At 33.7% G+C, this 18,374-nt stretch overlaps 1 protein-coding gene across 4 annotated transcripts; it reads left to right on the plus strand.

The window, feature by feature from the left end:
* The first annotated feature begins 5,314 nt into the window (after window positions 1-5,314).
* On the plus strand, window positions 5,315-10,415 carry LOC107930278 (metal-nicotianamine transporter YSL3). Of its 4 annotated transcripts, none has more exons than XM_016861894.2 (10): window positions 5,315-5,976; window positions 6,083-6,145; window positions 6,252-6,647; window positions 6,762-6,934; window positions 7,077-7,174; window positions 7,297-7,431; window positions 7,527-7,716; window positions 7,797-7,911; window positions 8,218-9,104; window positions 9,949-10,415. In XM_016861894.2, the coding sequence occupies exons 3-10, from the start codon at window positions 6,281-6,283 to the stop codon at window positions 10,204-10,206; spliced, it is 2,223 nt and encodes a 740-aa protein (XP_016717383.2). In that variant the 5' UTR covers window positions 5,315-5,976; window positions 6,083-6,145; window positions 6,252-6,280; the 3' UTR covers window positions 10,207-10,415. The 4 variants fall into 4 exon arrangements, with proteins under 4 accessions (XP_016717383.2, XP_016717384.2, XP_016717385.2 ...); XM_016861896.2 differs by having other exon boundaries at window positions 5,396-5,976; window positions 9,935-10,415; XM_041076985.1 differs by having other exon boundaries at window positions 5,396-5,976; window positions 9,932-10,091.
* Window positions 10,416-18,374: the final 7,959 nt, after the last annotated feature.

The raw sequence follows: 18,374 nt of genomic DNA on the forward strand, positions 1-18,374 counted from the left end.
AGAAAAGCTGTGCAGAACAAGCTGCTTTTGGCTGAAATTTTTAGCTTTTCAGAAGTGCTTTTGAAAAGCACTTCTGAAACGGAGAAGTTAAAATTTTTAGCTTTTCCTCTCCCAAAAGCACTTTTAGTGCTTAATTACTTTTTCACCCCTTCAATAATAGAGTACTTCTCTTTTTTTTCTTGGTACTTAATTACAAATGTGTTAAAATCATTAATTAAAAATAAAAAATATTTTTTTAAAATACTAATTATAAATATTTAATAGTTATATTTAAATATTTAAAATATAGTTTATATACTCTAATTAAATTTTATAAATAATTAATATTTATTGCTTAAAAATATTTAAAATTTATATTTTATATATTAAAATATTAACAAGAAATTATAATATATTTTTTATATTTTTACTAAAATATAATAATATTAACTAATTTAAATATTATTTAAATGTATATTTGTTACTTGATAATAACATGTCTAAAATGCACATTTTATTTCTCAAAAGTACTTTTTGACAGCAATGCTAAACACTCAAATTTTAAACCAAATTTTTCAAAAGCACTTCTCAAAAGCACTTTTCCACAGCGCTTCTCAAAAGCACTTTTCAAAAGCATTGCCAAACTAGTCCTAAAGCAATTAGGCACAGTTTTTTATTTCAATTTTACTTTTACATTTTCAAGGCACCGTTTGGGTGGCCAAGTATTTTTAGATAGCTTTAATTTCCTGCTTTTTAGGCCCGTAACCATTGTTAATGCTTCTTCTATCAATAAATAGTATCGGTTGCTTTCTTCAAAAAAAATATATAACACACATTGTAAATCATTAATACATAATAAAATTTAAATCACAATAAATTTTTAAAAAAAATTAGCTTTTACTAATATTGTGAATTAGACTTGATTATGGGTCGAGCTATCCACTCAAGCCCACTTAAAAAGCAAGAGGGTTTAGACAAAAATATAGGTATGAGAAATTGGTTTAGATAAAATGATAAAGTCCATTTTCTAAACTGGTAGGGCATCGGGTAAGATTTTTTAGCATTTGCATAATTTTTTTTATTGTTGTTATGTTGTCATTTTACTATTATATTGTTACTATTTTGTTGTTATTATTTAGATATTGTATAACTCTTATTTTATTATTAATTTTGTTACTATTTTAGAGACATTTGTTTGTTAAGTTGCATTTATTTTAGTATTAAGTATAAAAACTAATTTTTAATGTATTTCGAACTTGTTAGGAAATATTTATTTTAATAAATTTGATGTATTATATTTTTAAAATTTTATTTTTATATAAAATTTTAAATTTAGTATTTTTTTTATTTGGGTCAGGCTTTGACAAAAATTTAAATTCATTTTTTAGATTGAACCAGACAATAACCTAAAAAATAAACCTAAAATTTTATATTGATCCAACTCAAATCTAACCCGACTTAACTCATAATCAGTTCCACACATTAAAAGAGATTTATGTGTTTTATTTTTGTGGATGAAATAATATTTATTTTATTTCCATTAAAATTTGCATCAAATAGACTATTTGGGATTGCGGGCATATTTTATAAGAAATTAGAATTCAAACAAAAATGAAAGATAAAGTTTTTGTAATAGAAAATAAAATTAGTATACTATAAATAAAGCAAAAAAAATCGAGTTTAATTCTAGATTTATTTCAACCACTTGTTCGGTGAATATAACTATCATTTGAATTTTAAAAGGAGGAAAAGGTCAAGGATTAATGATAGATTCTCCACATCAGGCGACCCTAAGGAGAGACACGTGTCTTTCTAACATTCTTTCTTCTTTTGCATGTTTTACACGCCAGTGGATTCCATTGTTCTTTAATCTTACTCGCTAGTCCAATTTTTAGTACCGTCCACTAAATTTGTCGCGATTTTTAATGATAAAAAAGAATTAAACTTTAAATTTTATTTTTAAACTATTATAAATGGAAATTTGAAAGAAATAATTTATAAAATTTAATTAATTAAAATATTTAAAATAATTAAAGACAAATTTTGGAAAGCTGTGAATAAAAAAATCAATATGACATAAGTAATATATATATTTTTAATAAGTGCAATATAAATATAAATAAAATATAGAATTAAATCGGTATAAATCATAAGAAACAAAAAGTAAGACGATAAAATTCATCCATAGTATACACATATTAAAACATGAATATTTAATTATTAAATAGTTAGATGTAATAGAAAGACATATTGCACTCTTAAGGAAAAGTCTAAGCTCAAATCCTGAAGATAATATTGTTGAGAAGGATTATCATACACTCTAAACATAAATGACATGAAAAATATAATAAAAAATATGAATATTTACTATCTAAATTTTTTTCCTTAAACAGATTAAATTTATTGGAAAGTTAGAACTTTCAGTATACCAAACTCCTTTTCAGTGATTTGGTATGCGTTTAAACTCATATAAAACCAAAAAATTGTTTTTTTTAACAAGTTTTAAATATTAAATGTCTTACCTTACTTTAAATTTCTATAAATGTAAGAATTATTTTAATTCTCACCAGGAAAATAAATACCATAATTGTTTATCCATTTTAATTATTTAAAAAATATTTTTTTAATTTTTATTTACTGTTTTCCATTTTTAAAAATAAAAAATATACTTTAAATAATATAAAATATGAAAAATTCATAAACCAATTTGAGCCTAATTTTTCTATGTTGTTTGTTCAACTCCCTTTTCAAAATTATTATTTTGCTAATCTGCCTTTAATTTTTTAGAAAATACCTACTCTCTTTTTTCAACTCATCAATTATTCTAAACTTAGGAAAATATGGCACCAAAATCATAAGTATTGATTCGGATTACTAGATAAAAGAAGGAATCCAACAATATATTTAAATTTTATCATAAACATGGGACAAACAAAGATTAAAGAACCCCTTTTTTTATAATTGAACTAAAAAAGTAAAAAAAATCAGAAAAAAAAACAAGATTTCGTGTTTGGATTATCAAAAAGAGTTTATGTAAGTTTTTAAAAATCTTAATAGTAAAAAGGTATCTGTGTAAATATGGAAGCATATTTTGAAATTGAATGATTAGATTATACTATTAGAATGAGTTTATAGTGTGTCAGTATTCAACTATTCTTTTTAATATTAATTTTATTATAGGTTCTTATAATATCTGTTTTTTTTATACAATGTCTATAATTATCTATAGTTTCTTCTCAATCGTTAAATAGGAGGATAATGCTATTAACACAGTTGAACTCACGATCTCTTATACTAACAATAATATCAATATCAATTGAATTAAGACTCAATCCATCAGAATTTAACTATTTTGAATGAAGAGAATAGAAAGAGAAAAATAGAAAGAAATAAATGAAAAAGATTTATTTAAAAATTTTCTTTATAGTTTACCCATTATTAACGGTAACGTGGGAATACTGCCATCTATGGGAGCGCAACCAATAAATATTCGAGAGGAAGCCCAGTTTCTCTAGGGAGAGCGTTGCAACCACGCTCGACAATAACACTATTGGAATCACAAAATAGCCCACTTCTGAGAGACATCTAAGGCCATGCTTTGTTATGACGCCAATAGAAAATCAACTTCAATCTCAATCTCGATCTCTCACGGTGCTTCCCCTTTTCTGATTCTTTGACCCTCGTAAAATTTTTACTTTATTTACAATGTTACCATTGAATTATATTGGTTTTTTCATTTTGATCTCTAATTTTTTTTCAATTTAGATTTTTCTTCCAATTATCTTAAAAAGATGAATCTTGGTCGATAAAAACGTGATACTTGATAATTAAGACAAAGTTATTATTTAAATTAGATTAGGATAAATGTATTCATTAAAATTTTATATAAAAATTAAATAACTTTAGATTGAAATGATAAAGTTAAATATTTAAAATTTATTGTGTCATGTTTCAATTCTTACTATAATAAAGTTTTTATTAATTTTATATAAAAATATCAAATGATAGAAATATTTTCGTAATAATATAACTTATTTTATATATTAAAATATATTTTAATAAATTTTCTTCTAAGTAAATATCGAGCTAACTTATGATTCAAGAGTTTAAATTTGTTTTAAGTATTGAAATGAAAAATCTAAATGCTCGAATTAATGCCCAACATTTTAAGGATTACTCGGTCAAACATTTTGAAAGTGTTCAAAATGTTTGGCCTTGGCTGATCTATTTGAAAAGTTTAACCTTTATTTAATCTCTTTAATAAAAGTTTTAACTCTTAGTAACAATTAAAAGGGTAGACGATTACTTACTAATGTGGGACAAGTTAGGCGAGGTATTGGTTAGGCTGTTCATGTTCATTTTGTGGTCATGATTCGGAAGATACTCTCCCTGTTTTGAGAGATTGTTCACCTGCGAAGGAAGTTTTGCTGCATTTAGTGCCCGAAAATCAACAAAATAAGTTTTTTTCGATGATTCATTGAAGTGGTTAAAGTCAAACTTATCTTTACAATTGGAATTGTCTATCGTAAGAGTTAATTTGTCTTACTTTTTTGGTTTGATCATTTGGCGTATTTGGAAAAATAAAAACTTATTTATTTTTCAAGGTTTATCTTGGAGTACTTTTAAGACCGTAAAAGTTTCCTATAGCTAGGCTAGACAGTATAATAATACCCACAAGAAGGACTCGCTTAGAATGCATGAGTTGTCCCTTAATCATCATCTATTAGGTAATTGGTTTCACTTAAATATTGATGGAGCAGCCAATGGCAAGAAAGGATTCACATCTGCTAGTGGAGTTCTGCGAAATTAGGTTGGGGATTGGATCTTGGGTTATAATCATTATCTAGAGGAATGTTCAATGTTTGACGTGAGCTTTGGGGCTATTCTAGATGGACTGCTTATTCTACATGGACGAGGATATGATAGAGTATTAATCCATACGGATAGCCTAAAGATGATCAAAGCCATTGAAGATAGACTATTTCTAATTTAACTTTGGTTAAAAGAATCAAACAGTTAAAATAGCAAAAACAATGGATTTTCAGGTATTTTCTTAGGAAGGATAATTGAGTGGCTGATGAGCTTGCTAAATTGACCTGTAAGGAAGTTTTGTTGATTTTCGAAGAGGCTTATGAGTTATTACTAAATTTTTGTTAGAATAAAACAAGTGATTTATTTACTTCTAGTAGTATAATGTAATTATTTTGGTTTTGTTTTTCAAAAAAAAATTACCAAATTAAGTATCTAACCATATACAAATAACTATAATTAGTGGGTAAATCATAAATAAAACTTTTTAAAATTTTTTATATTTATTAATATTGTAAACATATATTACTATTCAAGTGAATAATATGTTTGTCACCCATTATTATTCCAATTGATAAAGGCCACCCGCTTTTCCATGGTAGAGCCGCTTTCAAAGCCAAAGGTGTGGGACTAGTTCCGTTGAATCTCTTTGAAAGGACCTCCCTTTCCATTTCCATCCCACACGTCCTTCTCTCTGCAAATTTGTAGCTGAACTTAATGGGAGTCAACGTAAAGAATCAAACTTAATGGCTACCGAATGAATGTACTACAAAAGCGAACTTTGTACTACTGCTTTGCAGTACAGGCAACGGTTCTTGAAAGTCTTTAAACTCCTTTTGGTGGGGGTTAGTAAACCGTGGGTCGCTTTAATATAAGACTCTGCAAATCGTGCCAAATCCAAAAGTCTCGAATTGCTGATTTTGAGATACCCGTTTTGAAGATTGTTAGGGTCTTGTTTCAGATGCGGAATTCAATGCTCTTTGTGATTTTGATCTTTGCATTGAATTAAATTTATTTATCGTTTTGGCTTTTCGCGAAGCGTGTGGTTCGCTCGTGGTCCTTTTAGAGGTGTTTATTACTGCTGCCTCGACCATTGAACTGAAATACTCAAAACTTAGATTTTTTGGATATTTTCTTCATTGTATTTGGAGCTTTCTGCAGGTCAACTCGAGGAAGGACACTCTTAAGGTGAGAAATGAGTACAGTAATTTATCACTTTTATGGCGTGTTCTTAGATTAAGCAAAGAAAAACAAAAACTGAAATCCCAAGTTGACATTGTTTAATGAATTCTAGTTAATATGAAACAAGTTTGCTGAGCTGAACTTTGGCAAGAAGAAGTACAAGCTGATCATCAAGGTAAGATCTTTCAGTGGCTGCATGAGTTGTCCATGTAATTTTATTGTAGTATTTGTTTTCTCTTTGAACTGGGCCTGAAAAAAATGAGTTTTGATGGTTGAATTAGACTAGCAAGCCAAGAACCAGATTTTATCAATGGGGAACATGAACATGGAGGAGATGAAAGAAATTGAAAGGGTTGAGAAAGATGATTTAGAAGAGAGGATTGATGAGCAAGAAGAGTTGAAGAGAATTGCACCTTGGACGAAACAGATAACAATTAGAGGACTCATTGCTAGCCTTCTTATTGGTATCATGTACAGTGTGATAGTGATGAAGCTCAATCTCACAACTGGGCTAGTTCCGAACCTTAATGTCTCGGCCGCTCTGCTTGCCTTTGTATTGGTCGGGTCATGGACAAAGTTGCTGCAAAAGGTTGGATTTGTTTCAACTCCATTCACTAGACAAGAGAATACTATAATTCAGACTTGTGCAGTTGCTTGTTATAGTATTGCTGTTGGAGGTATTGTTGTCTGCAATCAGTTCCCGGTTTCATTTTGGATGAGTTTATTGATTAATTGGATACCAATCCACCTGATTTTCTTGTTTTTTGTTTTCCATCAATTTTTCAATGCAGGTGGTTTTGGATCTTATCTGTTGGGTTTAAACAGGAAGACATATGAACAAGCAGGAGTTGATGCCGTAGGTAATAATCCTGGGAGCATTAAGGAACCTGGGATCGGTTGGATGACTGGGTTTCTCTTTGTGAGCTGCTTTGTTGGGCTTCTGGCATTGGTTCCTCTAAGAAAGGTATGCATGTTTCTTTTACTTCCCTTCCTTTCTATTCTGTGTTTCCAAGATAGGTTGATGATAGTTCATCTGCTGTGATATCAGTGACTCTTAGTCGGTAATCTGGGTCTTAATTTTCTAATTCTAATTTTTGTTATTTCAGATTATGATAATCGACTACAAATTAGCTTACCCAAGTGGAACTGCTACAGCTGTTTTGATTAATGGGTTTCATACTCCCAAAGGAGACAAAAATGCTAAGTATGAATCTACTGTTCAGAACTCTTTATGAATCTACTGTTCAGAACTCTTTTCTTTTCTAGTTAGAAATGAAACAGGTTTTGAGTGTGGCGTAACTCAAGCTTGTAATGATTCATCTTCAGGAAGCAGGTTCATGGGTTTCTGAAATTCTTTTCATTTAGTTTCCTCTGGGCTTTCTTCCAATGGTTCTATGCAGGTGGAGATTCATGTGGATTTTCTCAGTTTCCCACATTTGGCTTGAAAGCCTGGAAAAACTCGTACGGGATCCAGCTTTCTTATTGTCTATGTTTGTCATCTTTCCACCTATACATCTCTTGCCATAATCATTGATTCAAGAACTTCAATTTTGCAGATTTTACTTTGATTTCAGTATGACTTACATAGGAGCAGGAATGATCTGTCCACATCTAGTAAACTTATCTTTGCTCCTTGGTGCGGTGCTTTCTTGGGGAGTAATGTGGCCACTGATCGGTGGGCTCAAGGGAGAGTGGTTCCCTGCAACATTACCTGAAAGCAGCATGAAGAGTCTAAATGGTTACAAGGTTTGCAGAGCTTCTCTCTTAATAATATCTTGACACCAATATCGATACGCATTTCTCACTGGTTTCCATTTATCATGCAGGTTTTTATTTCTATTGCTTTGATCCTGGGGGATGGACTCTATAATTTTCTGAAGATACTGTTCTTCACTGCTAGAAACATTCACGCTAAAGTGAAAAATAGCAACCATAAAACATGTAAGTTAGCTACTTTCTAAAATGTTCTTTTCTTTGGCTCCTCTCCAGTTTGTTACTTTGCTTGCGCCATCTCCTATGGAACTAGAAAGGACTGTTTTCGATTTACAAGGGTACTTAAGCAATTCAGATCTTTTGTTTTCATGGTTCATTTTTTTATGACAAGACATGTAAAATGGAGTTCATTTGATTTTTGAGTGCTAAACCTGATACGGGTGATCATGTTTTCATGGATCATTGGAGAATAAAAACTTCATTAACTTTCTTAGGGAACACCAGCTTCACTAACTTCCTTTACTTGTCATGCAGCTCCCGATAACCAGAAACAGCTTCCAGATGATCTTCATCGAAATGAACTATTCAATAGAGAGAGCATTCCTATTTGGGTAGCATGTGCAGGATACACCTTTTTTTCTGTCATTTCCGTCATTGTAATCCCTCAGATGTTCCCCGAGCTGAAATGGTATTACGTAGTTGTTGCTTATATTCTTGCACCCTCTTTGAGCTTCTGCAATGCTTATGGTGCTGGTCTGACTGACATGAACATGGCCTATAATTACGGAAAAGTAGCCCTCTTCGTGCTTGCTGCCTTGTCCGGAAAGGAAAATGGTGTGGTTGCTGGACTCGTGGGCTGTGGTCTTATTAAATCCATTGTTTCAATCTCATCTGATTTGATGCATGATTTCAAGACCGGTCACCTAACTCTCACTTCTCCAAGATCCATGCTTCTCAGCCAGGCTATAGGGACTGCCATCGGCTGCATTGTAGCTCCTCTTACATTCTTTCTCTTCTATAAAGCTTTTGATCTGGGGAACCCTGATGGTGAGTACAAAGCCCCATATGCTCTCATTTACCGAAATATGGCAATTCTTGGTGTTCAAGGCTTCTCTGCCCTTCCCCAGTATTGTTTGCAGCTCTGCTATGGGTTTTTTTCCTTTGCGATAGCAGCCAACTTGTTGAGAGATTTTTCTCCCAAGAATATCGGGAAATGGATTCCCCTTCCAATGGCAATGGCTGTGCCTTTCCTTGTTGGTGCTTATTTTGCAATTGATATGTGTGTGGGGAGTTTGGCTGTTTTTGCATGGCACAAGCTAAATCGAAAGAAGGCCAGTTTGATGGTTCCTGCTGTCGCTTCTGGCTTGATATGCGGAGATGGGCTGTGGCTTCTTCCTTCATCAATCCTTGCTTTGTTTAAGGTTCGTCCTCCAATCTGCATGACATTCTTGGCAACAACATAGACTATGTTAATAACACAGAGAAAGATAAGAGAGTTGGCAGGCCTATTTAGTTACATTTTACAAAAACAAACTTTGTTGTAGTTGGAAACAAAAAAAAAAAATGAATTCTGACCAGTATAGTGTTCGATAGACGATAGACAATCTGTGTCTTCTAGTAATAGGTAAAAGACAACATTTTAGATATGTATCTATGCTGTTCTAAAGTAACACACCTTATATTATATGAGCTTGAAGCCTCAGGAAAAGAGTTAGTTCTCATGCATATCAGTTGTAACAAAATCCAGCTTAGATGAAGAATAAAGAGCTATTCAATAAAGGGTTCCGAATTCAAGCAAAGCAACTATTCTGTTACTTGTACCTTTGTGTATTGTCATTCAGACAAATTGGTTGTCTTGTTGGATACAGTTTTCTTAAAGTTGTTCTAATTGTCTTGTTCATACTTCAAAATATATGGAACTCTGTTTGATTATATATATACTGGTACCTTCTAAGAGCTGTTGGTGCTGAAAAACCGGACCATCCGATGGAACCATTTTAACCTGGAACTGGAGGCATGTCCAATCCCATGTGTATATTGAAATCGAATTTTCACCAGATACAATCTTCTTAAAGTTGTACTAAAATCCTTTTTGCTTATATATGCTTATACTTTATAAGGGCTAAAAACCGGACCGTACAGTTGGACTGTTTCAATTACTGGTATTATGTCTGAAGCCATGCCATTATGATTATTTTTGCATTATTTCTGAAACCATAAACCTTTTTTTTTTTTGGGGGGGGGATAGCAGAATGTGAATAACAGCTACATATCCAGAAATTGTTAGCAAAGGAAACAATGCTGCAAGTGTACTATACCAGGAGGAGGAATGAATTTTCTTCAAGTCAACAGCAAAAGCTTTTGGTTTCTCGTGAATTTAAGATCCAACTGGAAGATTCACAGTTTTTTGTGCCATTTAGAGTTTTTGTTTTTTGTTTTTTGGGGGGGGGGGGGTTGGTTCTGAAGATTAAACAATGGAAGGACAAAATTTTCTCATTGATGGGATTAAAATTTAGGAGTTAAAAAGTATATTTCAGTCTATGACAGAAAAGTAAGGTTAGACCGGAGTTTGTGTGGAATTCATTTGATTTTTTTTTTGTATTACTGACACTTGGAATTTTTTTTAAAGTTGTATTCAAGTTTTATAATTTTTACTGAAACCTGTGGTACTTTGGATAAAACCTAAACTAGCTCATCTATTTAAGCTATTCAAAGTTTCAAACTTGATTTTCTGCAGTGCTTTGAGCTGTTAATATGTATTAAAAAATAAAATATTTAATGATATAATAGAAACACCAAATCAATTTGAAAGATCGTAAATATATGAAAAATATAATTATATTGATTTTATTATTGTTAAATTTAATTCTGAAAATAATAATTGTTTAACATAAACATAATATACATATGTATAGAGGTGTTTAAACAGATAACCGAACCGAACTAGTATTAGTTGAATTAATTAATCTTTTTAATATTTTAAATATTAACCGAATCGAAATTAAAAAAAATAACCAAATTGAAATTTATATGTTTTAAATTTTTTTTGGTTAAAACAATATATAAATTGATAATATTTATTTGACCGAATTATTCGAATTAAAACTACATATAATTTGTAATATTAATTGTTAAATTTTGTTAATTATGTTAATTACTTGATTTTGAACTAAATTAACTGATAACTAATCTTTTAAAAAAATTATTAATCAACTTCTGACAGAATTAGATCGTTTAACCGATCGATTAATCGAATTAGATCGGTTTAGCCAGTTAATTCGATTTTAACAGAAATTTGAATATCCCTACATATATATGAAATTTATATAATATTATAAAATATTAATGTATTAAAGTTTATATAAATATTACCCTACATATATTTTTTAAAGAAAATATTATTAATAGGAATACAAAGACATGTCATATAGTACAAACCATGAATAAACTATTTCTCTAGAATAATTAAAAGAGAGAGAGATAAAATGACTGAAAGTGCAACACTGGAATGCTGAAATTTGTGTCTTAACCTTGCCATAATCAAATCAACTTGACGATGAACATTAATCAGCCAAAAAATAATCACCAAAAGCCCCAAGAGACCTACTACATCGGCAATGCACAAAAAGTCAAGTTTCAAATAACTTATCATTCTCATCTTAAATCTATCACCATCACTATAATCTATCATGATAAAAATCTTTCGAGAACAGATCCTAATAGATTTGGGGCACGCTTATATCAACAAATATTACATATACCCAAAATAAAATAAAACTATGAAATTGTGATAAAAACCATCATAATATGGATTAAAATTAAAAACAAAATAAAACTATGAATAATGAAAAAAGCATGACCAGTAATCAACCAGAAGATCGGAGCTTCCTCAGAGACGCGCTTTGCCCGTGTTTTTCATCTGTTGGGACTAGGGTTTTTTAAGGTTAAGGTTAGGGTGGGTTAGGGGTTTTATGGTTTAGGGTTAGGTTTTTTTAAGGTTTATGGTTTTTGTAAGGGTTTAATTAATTAAATTAGGGTGTAAGATTAATTAATTAAATTAGGATGTAAGATTAATTAATTAAATTAAATATTAATTAAAAAAAATTAAATTCGGGTTTATGGTTAAGTAATTAAATTTGTGTTTAGGGTTTTGGAAAAAAATATATGCAATATAAATTATGTATTAGTGTATTTAAAATAAATTTTTGGTTTTTTTTTCTTCAGTAGTATCTAGAAAAAAATTTTAAGAAGAAGTTTTTGAAGAAATAGTATCCAAAACGCTTTAAGCAGGATGCACTGTCAGCAAAATTACTGAAAAATGCTCCAATGTAGACGTTTTTTTTCTATAGTGGTATCTGAGAAAATAATTTTGAGATGACGTTTCTAAAAAATAGTGTAAAAAACGCTTTAAGCAGGATGCACTGTCAGCAAAAGTACTGAAAAAGCTCCTACATGGACGCTCTTTTGATACAGTGCTATCTGAAAAAAATAATTGTGAGATGACCTTTCTGAACAAATAGTGTCAAAAACGCTTCAAGCAGATGCACTTTCAGCAAAATTATTGAGAAAAGCTCCCACGTGGACACGCTCTTTTTCTACAGTAGTTCCTATTTGGCCTTAGACTATAAATGAGCCAAATTTCATTCTCAGGCTACATAAGTTACAGCAAGAGAAACTGAGGTTAAAATAGAATAAAAACTAAAGATGAGTGAATGTATTAGTGCTGTTATTTACTATGATGGTGAGGTCCATGACGCCGAGAACGGTGTTGTTTTTTTATCAGAGAACACAGCGCGACTGGTTTTTAACCGGAACATAGATTTGACAGAAAAAAAAGAATTAGACGTAAAATCTTCGGAATGACTCCAATAAAAGTTTTGTCTATTAAGTATCGATTTTGTGATTCGGTTGATCCCGTGAGATATGACTCATTCGACATCAAAGGTCCTCGTAGCTTGGAGGCAATGGTGGAGGCTCATCTTGCTAGTGGATCACCCTACCTCGAGTTATATGTACAATTTACATCGTCAAATTATGCATTTGCGACTTCAACACTACTATTATTCAAGAGGAATACACGTCCTCTACCCGAGACTCTGCTAGTGGGTGGCAAAACACGGAAGCGTCCGTGTTTTGTAACAATATGGAATACACAACCTCTGGCCGAGACTCCGTTAGTGCATGGGACATGCACCTCGGTGGGTCGACGTTTGATACTGGAAATACATACTGGGGAACGGCATCAACTACTAGTGGTTGGCAATCAACATCTGATTGGGGACGTTATGAAACGTCCACAAGAAGGGACTATTTACTCCCAACGACGTCCACCGACAAGGGAACCTCGTTCGTTACAGATGATGATGGGTCGGATGATGAGTTCGATGTGGATCCACCTCGAGAGCCCAGGCCCGATGGTGCAAAAGTTGCATTATTGTCTGAACCGGAGTCTACTCCAACCATACCCGAAGATGTTGAAGGTGGTTCAGATGAATAAGAAGAAGATCCACGATTCAACTCGCCTCCAGCCCACATGCATAATGTCGATCTATTTCAAGATGATGCGTTGGAGTTTCCAGATTTATCACACAAAAGGCGTGACCGTACAAGTTCATCATTGGATTCGGGTGAACTGGAAGTTGGTAAGGTGTTTTCCAATAAAGATAGTTTTATAGGTATATTGAAACAACATAGCATTATGGACGGGGTTAACTATAGCATGGTTAAATCCAAAACCGATAAGTTTGAGGCCAAGTGTACAGTGAAAAACAACACATGTTCATGGAAAATTATGGTCTCGTTAAGGAAAAAGACAAACTTGTGGGAGATTAAAAAGTACAAAGGTCTACATACATGTGTTGGCGGTACAGTTTCACTCAAATTCTAGGGTTTCTGAATAATATTGTCATTACGTAATGTTGTATTATTTAACGTACTTTGTTTATAGGTGTTTCAGAAGATCATCCAAAGATGGATTTAGATATGTTAGCTGACTTAATACTACCGATGATGAAGGCAGATCCCAGGACTTCAGTGCCGGTCTTAATTGTCAATATTCGTAGCCAATTAAAGTACACACCCTCTTACCGCAATGCTTGGATAGCTAAGCCAAAGGCATTGGGAAAAATGCATGGTGGGTGAGATGCTTCATATAATGAATTGTGGCAGTGGTGTCAGGTGCTGGACAAATATGTCCTAGGTTGCATAACAGACCTTGAAACGACACCTGCGTACTACAACAACCGATTGCTCCATGGATGCCAAGTGTTCAAGCGTCTCTTCTGGAGCTTTAAGCAATACCGAGACGCATTTTTATACTGCAAGGCGTTGGTACAAATTGACGGTACATTTATGTATGGTAGATATACCCATCGACTACTGCTAGCTGTGGCACAAGATGGCAATGGGAGAATCCTTCCAATTGCGTTTGCAATAACACCGGGAGAGTGAGTTGATGACTAGGAATTTTTTCTTTCTAAGCTAAGGAGGCATTTTTGTCCCCAACCTAACATCTGCGTTATATCGAATCGGGGCACCGGAATACTAGCCTCAATTGAGTGTCAGGGTAACCTATGGCATCGCACACACCATCGGTATTGCCTAAGGCACGTTGTATCAAACTATTATGGGCAATTTCGATCTACAAGTGAACGACGACAAGTTACCAACATGAGTATTTAATCTTTACTAATATAATTTCTTTTGTAATATTCAATTTATTCTGAATGGAAGAGTGGTATGTAATTTTTGCTATCATCTTATATTCGCAGGGTATGAGATAAATAAGGACCTTTTCATGAGATGCTGGCAGTTTTGCGTTCAGTTAATGAAGAAGGCCATGGCTACCTCTGTAACATACCTTTCGAACAGTGGACACAAGCATACGGCAGCGGCCTACGATATGGTCAAATGACCTCGAACTTAGCTGAATGCATAAATTCTATTCTAAAAGGAACGCGTCATTTACCGATAACATCGGTTATGGGAGAGACGTATTTTTGTTTAGCAGCACTATTTCCGAAGCGAGCAGCGAGGTATAAAGGCGAAATGCAAAGAGGCCATGTATGGTGTGCGAAGGTATTGCAAGAAATTAACAAGGCGAAGGCACGGGCCAACACCATGCACACAGTATGTCATGATTGCGACAACCTATGGTTTTGTGTGACGGAGTTTGACAGACCAAACAAGGTATTGTTAGCGGCCAATATCGTGTACACTTGACAAATAGGACCTACGACTGTGGGAGGTTTGACACACTTCGTTATCCATACGCTCATGTAATTACAGCTTGTCAGAATCTCCGTCTGGATCCCATGAGCTATGTCGACGAAGTGTACAAAATAGAATACATGTACAACGTATGGAGACACATATTCCCACCGGTCCCAGATGAACGTAAATGGCTGTCTGTATCGCTTGCTCCGTTTAAGTTGTTATCGGATAGAGATTTGCATCGTAAACCAAAGGGTCAACCTTGCTCGACTAGAATACGTAATAATATGGATATTCGAGAAACAATCAACCAACACAAGTTGTGCGGATGGTGTAGGAACCCAGGCCATACAACTCGATTATATCCAAATCGGAATAGTTGATAGTTGTTGTAATAAAATTATGTTGCATTATTTACATTTTATTAAAATGATGGAAAACATAAAAAATATTTCCTTATTCAAAACATCATTTATTTTATTACAAATATAAAAGAGTAAATTATAATTAAAATACTAAAAACAACTTTTATTTTATTACAAATATAAAAGAGTAAATTATAATTAAAATATTAAAAAAAATTTATTTTATTAAATGAAAGAATATAAAAAAGTTTATACAAGTATATTAAAAAAATCAATGTTGGTGTCGGTTGGAATCAGTGCCACATGGGGGTCATCGACGGTTACGCGCTGGATTCCCCTTTGGTTCAGGTTCCGAAGAGGGTTCTGGTTGCTCTGGTGGGGATTATGGTTCATCCGGCTGGAGATCTAGTTGTGGGTGTTGGGAGGATGAGCCACATTGATAGAATAATGATTGCGGATGTGTTTGCATCACCCATGGCGGAGGTGTTTGAATCCCATAGGCAATGGGGATTGGTAAAAAGAAGAGCTCCCCGACAGCGCTTCGTGCGACGGCGGCCTATAGATTGGCAGTTGATTCGGAGTAATTGGGAACAGAGATGAACCGAGCCATGCATTCCAACCTGCCATAGGACTGGAAAAAGGAAACATATAAGGGTTAGGATATATATAAGAGCTAGGATACGCGCCTGGCATAATCTGAATAGGTTGTGATATGGGTGTCGTCGGTTGAAGTGTTGGGCCCGGTGACTGTGTGGGCACTATTGATGGGCCAACTGATTGTATGGGCATTGTTGATGGGCCCGAGTCGTTATCCCTTCTTCTTGGATTTAAAAGGCCATGTCGTTCCTTTTGGACACGAATTTGTCGTCTCCTATCTTCTTCGGACAGTAAATATGGCTTTCTATGGATCCTAAACCATGGCATGTATTCCGGCACGCACGCTAACTCAGGAACGATGATCAGTTCCCGAGTAGGTATATAATCATACCGATTCTCTCACATTTCAATATATGCTGAGTGGAATCTCGGCCAATCCGTATGCAACTGCCGTAAGTCTATTTTGTGCTTATCATCGAGCACCTCAGGTGCCACGGGAATCAGCTGTCGGAAGCCAAATTTCCGTAATACTCGATCTGACTGGTGGATCTCCACGATAGCATAGTTGACCAATGGGACCTTCACGTGCCAAACGTTCAGATTTTGAAATAATTCATCCGAAATTACTGCCGAAATTGCCGGATCCTCGTATGGTGTCCATTGAAACTATATGAATATAATAAAAATATTAGTTGTATACATAATACTAAATACTAAATACTGAATATTAAATACTAAATACGAAACAAGTATTTTATTATCTATATATATTTTATTTAAAACTTACTTGTGCTTCCGACCGTTGGTCTAATAGAAGCCGTATATCTGCAAGAGATGTAGGTTTTCCAACATAACTCGCCGAATGGTTCCACCTAATTAAATAAATTTTTAGCATACAATTATGTTTTAAATCTACGTAATAATTATAAAATCTAATTTAAAATTTACCTTATTATAAGTGGGAATGTATATGGCTAGTCCACTCGAGGACGTAAAAATGAAAAGCGAAACCATGCCCATGATTGCAGTAGTGATAGGGAACCTCCTATTTTGGCTTTGTTCGGTCGCGTCGCCCCGCACATCTCCCGGTACAATGTTGCTAACACGCAGACCCCCAACTAAGTTCACCATCTGCTGCGTCATCTCAAATGTACGCGGTTTCGTGACAAGTCTGACATTAGATAACCTCTGATCATCTCAAGAATGTATGCCCGAGCATATCATATTCTTTATAGTTCAGTCCAATCATTATCCGGCTCCAGAAATGTGTTTCGTAACTAGCCCATCTTGATCCGACCTCCATTAATATTGTCCGGAATAGCACCCAAAAGCTCGTAACATACGGCGCCACAATCAGCAGAATAAGCAGACCCAGTGACCACGTACCCATCCACCGGCAATTCCAATTGCAACTCCACGTCTTCCAAAGTGATAGTACACTCTCCGCATGGAAGATGGAAAGTGTGCGTCTCGAGTTTCCACCTCTCTATAAACGCACTGATTAGTTTTGGGTCCAACTTGCACCTCTGGCCTATCGTGGCCACGTGCCAAAAACTCGCGTCCCGCAGGTAACCCTCTATCAACGGTGATGGAGGACCAGACGTATTACGAATATAGCATTGCAACTCCCGATCTACAGACTGTTATAAAAAATTATAAAATTAAAATTAAATTTGCATAAATGAAAAAAAATATTAAATTGTATTGAAAAATTAATTAAAATTGCATAAATTAAAAAAATATTAAATACTATTGAAATATTAAAATTATCACTTACCATCATTTGATCGACGGAGATGTGTTTATTATCGAGATGAATTAATTCCCTTTCCATTGCAAAAATTTAATTTAAAATACAACTATTCAAAAAAAATTAAATAGAGCTTTTTTGCAAAAATTAAAGAGAGCTTTGAGAAAATTTGAGAGAATATGAGAGAATTTTTTGAAGAATTTGAGAGAATTTGAGAGAATTTGGATAGGAGGATTTTTTTGTGTAAAAAGTCAAGGGGATGGGGGGTTTTTATATATATATATATGTTTTTTATCGTTGGGCGCCCAACGGTCAAATTTTTGACAGTTTGAAAAACACGGGCAAAGCGCGTCCCTGAGGAAGCGCTTTGTCCACATCAGCAGAAAACGCTTCCCTAAGGACGCAATTTGTGCTGATGTGGACAAAGCGCTTCCTCAAGGACGTGCTTTGCTGGCAAATACCCTGACTTCGCGCTGACGTAGACGCGATTTCCCAGTTTTCGGCCTATTCCTATAAATAATTAAGAAATCGGCCCATTTTCGTAAAAAAAGTTGGAAATGGGCCTTTATTGGTAAAATACCCATTATATTATATGAATAATAATATACGGTTTATAGTTTTGGTATTAGAAGTAATAGTTAAAAAAAGGCCCAAAATTCTAAGAACAATGGGCTGTTTTGGCCACTAAGCTCAAAACTGAAGGGCCTCCTCCATGTCCATGAGGCTTAGTTACGTCGGTGTGCCCAAAGCTTCAGTCAAAAAAATCT

This window comes from Gossypium hirsutum, chromosome A09 (genome assembly GCF_007990345.1).
Source record: "Gossypium hirsutum isolate 1008001.06 chromosome A09, Gossypium_hirsutum_v2.1, whole genome shotgun sequence".
Lineage (NCBI taxonomy): Eukaryota > Viridiplantae > Streptophyta > Magnoliopsida > Malvales > Malvaceae > Gossypium > Gossypium hirsutum.

Bases quoted from the DNA above. Each gene is read 5' to 3' on its own strand.
- LOC107930278 (XM_016861894.2), top strand. From the start codon at position 6,281: ATGGGGAACATGAACATGGAGGAGATGAAAGAAATTGAAAGGGTTGAG. The intron at 7,717-7,796 runs GTTTGCAGAGCT...TTTATCATGCAG, and splicing joins AGAGTCTAAATGGTTACAAG to GTTTTTATTTCTATTGCTTT. The intron at 9,105-9,948 runs GTTCGTCCTCCA...TGTGAATAACAG, and splicing joins CAATCCTTGCTTTGTTTAAG to CTACATATCCAGAAATTGTT.